Raw genomic sequence first — 11473 nt, 5'->3', positions numbered from 1 at the left:
GCGTAATTCCGGCATTCTTTTTAGGCCTCCCTTTTCTTATCATTTTTTCTTCTCTTTTTGTTTTTCTTTTATGTTTTTATTTTCACGGTAAAAATGCGACCGGATCCGATGAGGATTGCCTACGTATCACGACGCCACGTGAATCAGATCATTACGTAGTTCAAAAACACAAATGAGCATAAAAAGAAACACACCTTTTATTGTTGAAAAGGTCTATTACAAACTACATTTTGCAAAAGAAAGAGCAAACTTTGAAAATAAACCTAGACTCAACATAGACTAAAATAAACTGATGGGAAAAACAGGCAGAAGATGCTAAGATACAGACTTAGACTTATGAGTACATTATGGTTTTAAAAATTGGTGCCCGCGGGGCATCGTTCGGCCTCGCCGCGGTCCTAGGTGTGAGATCCCTCTCGAGCTGCTCCAGCTCATGCATGGTCTGTTTGACATAACCCATCACTGCCGAAAGGACGGTAACATTGGTCATGTCCTCACATCGTAGGCATCGTCTGGTGATGGCATGGGCAATGGCCTTGATCCTATCTCTGGTTTGCTTCTTCTCTATGAGTAGGCGTTTTATCTGATCGCTACATATCTTGAATACCTGAGAATCCTGTATATGCCGATTCTTCAGTCGCCGTACTTCTAACTTCATCTGGGCTAATGAGTCGTACCAGTATCTGCTCTCAATTTGGAAATTCTTGGCCTGATTAGCTGTTTTGATCTCAAGTATAGCCATCTCTCTCTTCATTTTGGAAACAGTTTTCTCGTGGTCGCGTTTCGATTGGTTCAAGTATCGGCGATGCTTCTCTACTCTTATTCCCCACTATGCCTTGAGCTTTGCCATAATCTTTTCCGATTCTTCTAAACCATCTCACCATTCCGCGATTTCTCTTTTTAAACCCTTAATCAACTGCTGTTCTGGTCGACTTCTGACTGTTCATCAAGAGACAATCTCAATTTTTGGATTTGAGCCTTAAGTTCTTCATTTTCTTGGACCAATTTGTTCTTTTCGCTTTGATCTGCCGCGATTTGTATGCTGTTATTGAATTTCAGACTGTCAATTTATAGCTTCAAATCACCGATCTCTGCCTGATACCCCTTTTCTTTTTCTAACCAGTTCCATTGCCCTTGGGATGATTCCACAAAATCTTTGAGATGCGGTCTCTTAGCTGGTCTTTCACAAGACAGGTCGCCTCTAAACCAAGCGTGATATCCTGAGGCAACTTCCCCTTTTGCTATATCCATCACACAAGTGCTTGCTGTCAGATGTTGGCACTCACTCCAGATTTGGCGAACTTCTTCTTCGGGGAAACGACCGTCTGGACTGATTTCAATCACTTGGGTACTCAGATCTTCATCTTTCGGCACCACTTGATATCTCCCAAGTTGCCTCAAAACCCGATATGGTGCGTAGGGTTGGATGCTTTTAAGTCCCATCAACAGGAAATGGGGCCTGGTTGCCGGCATGTATATGATTTCCTCAATAGGTGACCATCCGAGCGTCCACTGGATTTGGCTAGCAGCGAGAGTTCGGAAAAATGAGGTCCATGATGCGACGCCCTTAGGTAGATTGAAACCTTTGACTCTAGTGTAGAATTCTCCAATACAAGTCTTTTCGGGCGAACCGTAACCCAAGAGCGGGGAGCGGTGGCATAAATGATCGGTCATCCATATTTGCAACAATAGGTTACATCCTTCGAAAAAGTCGCCCCTGGCTCGACAAGCGGTGAGAGCCAGGAAAATGTCAGCCATAATCATAGGCGCCAGAGTACTTTTATCTTGGGTGAGCAAAGTACTGACGACCCTAGTTATTTGTAGATCGATGTTGCCGTCCTTCCTTAGGAACACTATAAGACCCAATAAGGCCGTCATAAAAGCTAACAGCCTGTGCTCGTCCCACTTTTGTCGGTTGCCTTTACTACACAGTTTGAAATCCGGCTTATTGAACCCGCCCTCGTGACCGTATCTAGCATACATGAGGTGGAGACGGCAGAAACCTTTGGCAAGATCTGGATGATGAAATGTTCGGGGTATTTTCAGAAAATCCAGAAACCGGTATACCGTGACGGCCCTAGGTGCAATCAAGCATACATGTATCCTGTTATTTCCTCCAACGTCGGGGTGAGTTCGAAGTCTGAGAAATGAAATACATTGTGCGCCGAATCCCAGTAAGTGACCAATGATCTGATAATATCGCCCCGAGGCTGAATGTTTAGTAAATCCGGGAGATTTTTCAGATATTTCCTCACTTTGCCTTGCCCCTCCTTGCCTAAATCGTTCCACCATAATCGCAACTCAAAAGGGATCTTGGTCATTATTGAAAACGGTTCATTTTGTATCGTGCTCATCCTGCACATTTATTTAAGGCGATAAATTTCTATTAGACTCAAAAATTGAAATTATCTAGATTTTTTTTAAGAGATTTTTTTTTTTTGCAAAACAAAACGGGAGGTTGGACCCGATGAGAGTTGCCTACGTATCTCACACCGTGTGAGAATCAAACCGGCGTAGTTCGGTCGAATCAAAAATAGGGGAAACAAAAATAAAGTCCTTTAAAGAAACGAAGAATAACCTTTTTTTGAAATTTTGTTATATGTTTTATTTTTGAAAAGAGACCAAGGAAATATTTACACATTTTAAACTTCCTCTTTTTTTTTGAAATTTCGAAAATCTTTTAAAGAGGTGCTACAAATGAAACAAAAAAAAATTTGATTTTTTTTTATTTATATTTTTTTTTTGGATTTTGAAAGTGATTAAAAGGAATAGTCAAACTGAAAAACAAGCTTTTTTTTTATTTTCCTTTTTTATATATTTTAGAAAATTCCGGTTAGGTTTGACATTACTCAGACATGTTTTTTTTCTTTCCAAAAGAATAAGTAATTATCTCCCTACCCTGCTATTCCTTTTTGAAAATTTTCGGAAACCGGTCAACATGCAGATCTGAAGCAAATAGATGCACAGAACAAACGGGATGCAGCAGGATGGTCTTTTCATTCCAGGTTGCCTGTCCTAGACGGACCCAACCCCTGTGTTGAGTCCCCTATGTCAAATGCAACATGATGCAAATAAACGTTCCTACTAGGGATCCGGCATGAGGTTTTGTTATACTAGGTTTATAACCTGGGTATATGTTCTAGACTGTGTACCCGAGCGGACAACTCGAGTCGAGGAGGGGCAACTTACCGGGAACCAAAAGGCCGTCCGGCTTCGTAACTTATCCGTCCTCTTTCTTATTTCAGGTATCGACACTAACAGAATAGGGAGCCTCGACCAGCGAGCTTCTCCCCGGAGGTGAAGAGAGAAGGGTTCGGCACAGTTTATATACAGTTCAGATAATATCAAAGCAGTAAAAAAACAAACATTGCAGCACGTTATGTCAAAACATGTAATAAATATCAGATAATAAAGCCAAATATAACAATTATTCCAAGCTCGAATTCTTGAACCCTGAACCGGAGAGTCCGTTCTGTACAAATCCCCAGCAGAGTCGCCAGAGTTGTCACACCTCCTCTTTGCGCGCCCGCCCCGAAGGGTAAAAATGCGCGAGGGGAGTTTTTCCAATTTAAGTAACAATATTCGAAATGGGATTATTTATTTAATTCAGAGTCGCCACTTGGGAAAGGTTTGGCTTTTGGTGTCCCAAGTCACCGGTTTATCTTGAATCCCAAATCGAGGAAATTTTCGACTTTTCCAAATGAAGTCTGCGAACCAGAAATTCTAAGTAAGGAATTCTGTTGACCCGAGGGAAGGTGTTAGGCACCCTCGAATCCCGTGGTTCTAGCACGGTCGCTTAAATTGTTATAATGGCTAAATATCTGATTTAAATACATGTTGTGACTTATGTGCTTCTATTAAGTTTAAACCGCTTTCATTATTATCATTTATTTTTATAAAATTGCAACGTCGTGAAAATGCATCTCGAACCACGTCACAATCAATTCACCCGTAGTTGTTAACACATTTCGACTCCGTTGAGATTTGAATTTGGGTCACATAAATGCGCACCCGAATTTAAGAATATAATTTAATTAAGCCACGCCTAAAGAGTCTAACGCGTTATTATTTTTGGGGAAGGCCATGAAATTCACTAAACGGCCTGTCCTGAATTCTAAATATTTATTATGGTTAGTTATTGAGGGCCCCGCAATTTGCATTTTATTTGGCGAGGCTCGTCTCCATTTTAGAAAGGATATCCTAAAGCGACTACATTTCTAATGCGTTTGTCTCTAAAAATAGAAGAAGAAAGATACATGCTAATTCAAGTATATGCTTTGGCCTAATCCGAATCCTTATCAATTTCTGATTAATTATTTATAAAATGAAGAGACGTCATACCTTATGAAAAATGCTTTAATTGGACAAAGAAGTTACATACGAGATTGACGAAATACAACACTTAATCCGAACAACATCCTTAAGTCAGATTTAAATTAACTTGCTTAAACAGGATTAATAGAATTCCTTATTAAAGGATGTTACCGATGATGTTCAAAACTTGTCCTATAAACTGCCTAAGGAAGTCGAAACTAGGTGATTCAAAACTGTATTATATTTGGCTAGATTTAACAGCCATTCGCCCTTACCTATTCCTGGAAACAGCCTCTCTACCTTTCGGAGTAGGGGTAAGGTCTGCGTACATACAACCCTCCCCAGACCCCACTTGTGGGATTATACTGGGTCGTTGTTGTTGTTGTTGTTGTTGTTGTGTCGCCCTTACCTATTCAAAGCATGCTAAAAGAGTGAGTTTAATTTTAACAATCGTATTAAATAGTTGCACATTCCATGAATTGTATTTACATCCTGTATACTACTAAACGAGTCAAATGTCGCAGTTTCAGATCAGCATAAACTTTAATTAAGTACAAACTTACTAATGTATTCTCTATTAGACTAACAGACTAAAACTTACACAGCTTAACAACATTTATAAAAATTTGTAAGTGAAGCAACAGATGATTATAATTCCTTCAGATCTTTCGATTCAACTTTCATTGCGACATCAATTACATCAGACAGATTCGAAATGTGTACCTGAGGAGATGCTTACAATGAAGAAAGCAGGGGAGTCAGTTGAGCAGCAGTGTAAACGAAACAGCATCAGTAACAGATAAATAGCAGCAGGACAAATTCCAGTGCAAGATGCAATTATAGACGAGGGAAGAGGCAGCAAAATGACAGCAATAAGCAGGGGAGTAGAATCAGATTCATAAAATCCAATTCCAAGAGAAACAACCAATACGAACCAAACAACAAACTTAGCTGATACTTGAGAGAAAAACAGAACTGATTTGAACAGGTTGAACCAACTAAGAATCGAACAAACAGCAGGAAGAAAACAGTTTCTGATTTTGTATGTTTTTTCTTTCTCGTATGTCTGTCTGTATAAAGCCTCTCTGTGATATCTCTCTTACTATCTCTTTTCTTTTCAAAATCCAGTGCCAATTTCAGTCTTGAAATCTATTTGAGTTATCAAAAGAATTCTTTTTCAGTGTTCTCTGTGTTTCAGAACTCAGCTCTCAATGTTCAATCTGAGTTCCCTATGTGTGTCTGTGTATATCTGTCTATGTTTTCTCCCCCTCTTATAAGCCTAAAACTCAACCCTTTAACAGCCTGTTTATCAATCAGAAAACCCCTCCCATGTGCTGTCTTCTTTCCAGTTTCCACTCACTATTTAAATAAAAAACACACCCCCATGATATTCCCTGGCAGACTTACCTTTTTGAGTAAGGTTTATTATTTCTGAACTAAAGCAGAATATGGGCAGCAGAATGTAATCTGACAGCATATGCTGTCAAACTATTTTAAACCAAAAGGGCCTTTATGCACATGTTGTGCACAAGTGCACATGCCCTCCAATTCAGATTGCAGCTAACAATCTAACCTTTTTATTTTCAGATTCAAATACAGAAACTATAAGTAGCCATACTTGATTCTTACTTTGATTCAAACAAAGTTGCAGCAGGCAACAGATTCAATTGTTAACATTCTAACTACTGAAATTAATTGACGACATTTGTCGACTCGACTATACAAATTATAACATATACAATCAAAGACCATGATCAGAAATCTAACAGTATCAAACATGCGATTCAAATTACACTGTCAAAACAAAATGCCCTTGGGAACTAAATAATCGAACAATTTCGAATTCAACTGACTATACAGTTTAACCACACACACATTATTAGTGAATGAAGAAGGACTTGACCAAATGTAAGGGCCCGGGCAAGGTGGACAACAACAGTTGATGAAAATCCGAAACACAAACTAAACAAGACATTTCGGCCATACAAACGGACCTTTAACAAACACATGACATGAATAAAAGCAAAGAGAAACAAGCTTACCTTAAAAATCCTTGGAAGAATCAGAAGACCAAACTCGTACTTGAGGAGAACCTTCTTGGGGTTGAACGGACTTTAATCTAAGTGTTTCTCAGATGAGAAACACTTCGATTAAGGTCCATTAGACCCTAATCACTTGGCTCAAACAGACACGGACCAGTCACGAGGAACCCTAGGGTTCATAGATGGTAGATTTGGGATTTGGGTCCCCATGGTTAGATTCGGACCAAACCAAGCATGGTTTGGTCACGAGGGAGGTTCAGGGACTGTCTGGTGCGAAGCTGGGGTAGATCGGTGTGGATCGAGTTTTGCTCGAATCTTCAAATGAAGATTCGAGAACCTAAGGGATGATTCGAACTAAAAGGTCAACAGATCCATGTTCAGGGGGGTGAGGCGGTCCTATGGTGTCAAAGAGGGGGTCACCGGCGTCCATGCCGCCGGCTTTCATGGTGAAGGTGTATAGAGGCGGCTAGGGTTTGGGGGACTATGGTGAGGACGATAGAAGGTAGGGGTATTTGGATAGGGGTGGGGTACGAGTGGAAGCTTATATATGGAGTGGGTGAATGGATCCTGGCCGTTGGATGAGACACGATGAAGGGCCAGGATCCTTCAGCTAACGGGAAACGGTGTCGTTTCAAGTGTAAAGGGTTGGGGTCGGTCCGGGTGGAATGGGACGGGTTCATCATGGGTTATGGGGAAGTGATCTTGGCCGTTGATCAATATGGGATCAACGGCCTAGATCAGACTCGATCACTACGACGTCGTTTGGACGCTCTGGATGTCAGCTGGTGTGGACCGGGTACACATGGGGTTTTGGGTTTGATTTTGGGCCTCGAATTAAAACGAAAACAGGCCCAAATTGATTTCAACCCAATTCTGCACTCTCTTTTTATTATATATTTTTTTTATTTTAAAACAAAACCTAAGTAAATCAAATTAAAATTTATTAATTAAACATTTAATACAATTATTTGCACACATATATTAAAATATTTAAAGCAGGTAAAATCAAACAAAACAACAATCACGGACAAAGATGCATATTTATGATTTTTCTATTTAATAACTGAATTACGGTTCAAACTGCACATGACACACACATTTTTGTATTTTTTTTTAATAATAATAAAAAATGGACAAAAATCATAGATAATTAACAAAATGCCACGTGAAAAATCCAAAAATTGTACAGCAAGACCGATCGCTATTATTTTTTGTTTCTTTTGGAGTGATTGTCGCGTAAAACAAAAATCACGTGCTCACACCCATAAAACACCAGGTAACACTTCTGGCCAATTACCTTTGGATTCCTCTAAACGTTTCTTTAAATTGTTGATAATGACTTTGTTTGTTGACTCAGCTTGCCCATTACCCACCGGATGATAAGGTGTGGATGTAATCCTTTTAATTTGCCAACTTTGAAAGAACTCTGTGATTTGAGCGCCTATAAATTGAGGGCCATTATCAGACACGATTTTTTTAGCACACCGAATCAGCATATGATATTCCGCCAAATGAAATCCCTAACTTCCTTTTCTCGCACCTGTTTGAATGCTCCTGCCTCCACCCATTTAGTAAAATAATCAGTGAATACGAGCAAAAAATTTTACCTGACCTTTTGCTTGTGGTACCTGACCTTTTGCTTGTAGTGGACCCACGATATCCATCCCCTACTTATTAAATGGTCACGGTGCAATGACTGTATGTAGTAACTCTGCAGGCCTATGCATATTATTACCGTACCTTTGGCATTTATCACATTTAGCCACGAAACTTTCCGCTTCTTCTTCCATTTTGGGCCAATAATAACCTGTCATAATTAAGGTTCTTACCAATGACCTTCCTCCTGCGTGATTACCACAATGCCCCTCATGTATTTCTCTCATTACATATTCCGTCTGAGAAGGTCCGAGGCATCTTGCTAAGGGACCACCAAATATTTTTCGGTAAAAATTGCCTTGCTTTAAGCAATACCGAGCAGCCTTTTTTCGAAGCGCATGAGCTTTTTTCTTATCTTCAGGGACGGTACCATAGTGTAAAAAAGCAACAATCTCGTTCCTCCAATCCCAAGTTAAGTTATTAAAAGTTACCTCATTCTTATCGAGGTCGAGAATAGAATGAAACAAACGAACAACTAAAGCATTTTCATTGATTGCCACGTCTGCCGCAAATGCAAGATTAGCCAAAGCGTCGGCTTCAACATTTTCATCCCTTGGTATTAGTGTTACTTTCCAGGTTTGAAATTGCTTTATCAAATCCCGTACCTTCACTAAGTATTGTTGTATCCTTACTTCCCTGGCGTATGAGTCCCCAGCATTTGATTAACTATGAGCTGTGAATCACTTTTGATTATAATCTGATTTATGCCGAGTTCTCGTGCCAGTTCTAAACCTGCAATCACAACTTCATACTCTGCCTCATTGTTAGTTATAGAGTGACATTTTATGGCTTGTCGAATGGTTTCACCCATAGGTGGTACCAAAACAATCCCTAAACCAGCACTCTTTACGTTAGATGAACCATCAGTAAACAAGGACCAAGTTCCTGGGTTAGCTCCGCTGAACACTTGCAACTCTTTTTCTGCTTCTAATTGCATCTCTTGGCTAAAATCAGCGACGAAATCAGCTTACACTTGAGATTTTATAGCAGTTCTAGGTTGGTAGGTGATATCATATTCACTTAATTCTATAGCCCACTTAGCTAACTTTCCTGACAATTCAAGCTTATGTAATATATTGCGTAATGGATAAGCAATTACTACAGCAATAGGATGACATTGGAAATAAGGCCTTAATTTTCTAGATGCCATGATTAATGCAAGTGCAAGCTTTTCCAACTGAGGGTACTGTGTCTCCGCATCTAACAAAGATTTGCTAACATAATAGATTGGAGATTGTTTACCTTGGTCCTCACGGACTAAAACAGCACTTACCGCTACTTCTGAAATAGCAAGGTAGATGAGCAGTCTTTCCCCAACCTTTGGTTTTGCGAGCAATGGTGGATTTGATAAATATGTCTTCAAATGTTTGAGTGCATGCTGTCATTCCTCATTCCATTCAAAGTGATCTTGATTTTTAAGAGTTGAAAAGAATTTAAATCACTTTTCTAATGATTTAGAAATGAATCTTCCCAAGGCTGCAATTCTTCCTGTCAGCCTCTGCACTTATTTTTTGCTTGAAAGCATATCAGGAATTTCTTCAATGGCCTTAATCTGTGCGGGATTCACTTCAATACCATGGTTAGAAATAAGAAAACCCAAAAACTTACCTGACGCGACACCAAATGCACATTTCTTCGGATTTAATTTCATATTAAATTTGCGTAAAATCTTAAATGTATCAGACAAGTGTGATATATGATCTTTCGAATGCTGAGTTTTAACGAGCATATCGTCTATATAAACCTCCATGGTTTTTCCAAGATGTTCTTGAAACATTTTAGTAACCAGCCTTTGATATGTTGCACCAGCATTTTTGAGACCAAAAGGCATTACTTTATAACAGTAAGTCCCCCTGTCTGTTATGAATGAAGTTTTTTCTTCATCTACCGGATCCATTTTGATCTGATTGTACCCTGAATATGCATCTCGCGGATGGATCCAATCTTCAGCAATTTTTGAACCCCTTCTTGAATCACCTGATTCTTGAAAGTTCCTTGCTTTCTTTTATTTTGTTTGACATGAGGGTACGTTGGGTCTTCATTTAATTTGTGAGTCATTACCTCCGGTGGTATTCTTGTCATGTCAGAGTGGGACTAAGCAAAACTTAGTTTTCAAAAATTCGATTAACTTACCTCTCATGCCTTGGCTTAGTTAGCCCCTACGTGGATTTTCTTATCAGGTCATTGTTCAAATAACGTCACAACCTCCAATTCTTCAATTGTTGTTTTGATATTTTCATTTTCTTCTGGTTCTTGAATGGTATTAGGCCTCGAATCCACATCTGTCCGCCCTTGTTCAGTTGAGGTTTGTGCTGTGGTTCCCTCAACTGTCTTCTGTGATTGCTATTTTTCTTCTTTTTTCGTACTTGAATCTACTACAGAATTGATGCTCCTGGATGTAAGTTGATCCCCGCGGATTTGACATATTCCCCATGGTGATGGAAATTTGATAACTTGATGCAAGGTTGAAGGAACAACATCCATTTCATGGATCCATGGTCTCCCAAGTGTCATATTGTAAGCCATCTCCATATCTACTACTTAAAACTTTGTATCTTTGACAACTCCTTCTGCGAATGTGGTGAGTGTTACCTCTCCATTCGTCACAATACTAGAATTGTCAAATCCGGATAGAGTATGCGCCTTTGGTATTAATTTATCCTTAGCTTGCATCTCACGTAATACTCTTAGCAAAATAATGTTCACGGAACTACCTGGATCAATCAAAACTCATGTCACATTAGTATCCTGTACAATTAAAGATATTACGAGGGCATCATTATGAGGAGATAATACGCCATCCGCATCAGTATCATCAAATGTAATGTTGTCTTCTTCTAATACATGTCGCACCCATTTTCCTTGGGTAATTGTGACTTTGGAAATTTTATTAGCTGCAGTGTACGTTACACCATTGATGTCTTCACCCCCGCTTATAACGTTGATGGTCCTTTTTGGAAAAGGTGGTTTAGGGGGTTCTTGCCTATTCTTCATGTAAGCTTGCTTACCTTTCTCACTGAATAACTCAGTGAGATACCCTTGTTTTAATAAATGATCAACTTCACTTTGTAGAAATCTACAGTCTACTGTTTTATACCCGTGATCATTATGAAACTCACACCAATGATCAGGGTTGCGCCTATTTGGATTCGATCTCATCTCTTTTGGCCACCGTACCATATCACCCATGCTTCTCAAAACAGCTACGAGCTCGGAAGTGCTCACATTGAAATTGTAACCTCCAAATCTCGCCTTCAAATTTCTATCATCATCTCGTGACTCATGGGTGTTACGGTCATTCCTAAATCTTGATGAAGATCCTGACTCTCTATTCCTTGATCTGTGATCATACCTTTGACTGTCCTGTTTTGACTCTAAATCTTTTCCCGTAGGTCCCATGAATGGCTCGTACCTGTTTTCATCGGATCTTTTTTCGGTTTCCGCCCGTCTCGAACTTACTT

At 39.5% G+C, this 11473-nt stretch overlaps 1 protein-coding gene across 1 annotated transcript; it reads right to left on the bottom strand.

Moving 5' to 3' along the window:
• Nucleotides 1-10742: 10742 nt before the first annotated feature.
• Nucleotides 10743-11201, bottom strand: LOC138868642 (uncharacterized). Its single transcript, XM_070146205.1, has one exon. The coding sequence runs from the start codon at nt 11199-11201 to the stop codon at nt 10743-10745; it is 459 nt and encodes a 152-aa protein (XP_070002306.1).
• Nucleotides 11202-11473: the final 272 nt, after the last annotated feature.

This window comes from Nicotiana sylvestris, chromosome 5 (assembly GCF_000393655.2).
Source record: "Nicotiana sylvestris chromosome 5, ASM39365v2, whole genome shotgun sequence".
Classification (NCBI taxonomy): Eukaryota; Viridiplantae; Streptophyta; class Magnoliopsida; order Solanales; family Solanaceae; genus Nicotiana; species Nicotiana sylvestris.
This window is presented reverse-complemented; position numbering and strand designations above follow the sequence as displayed.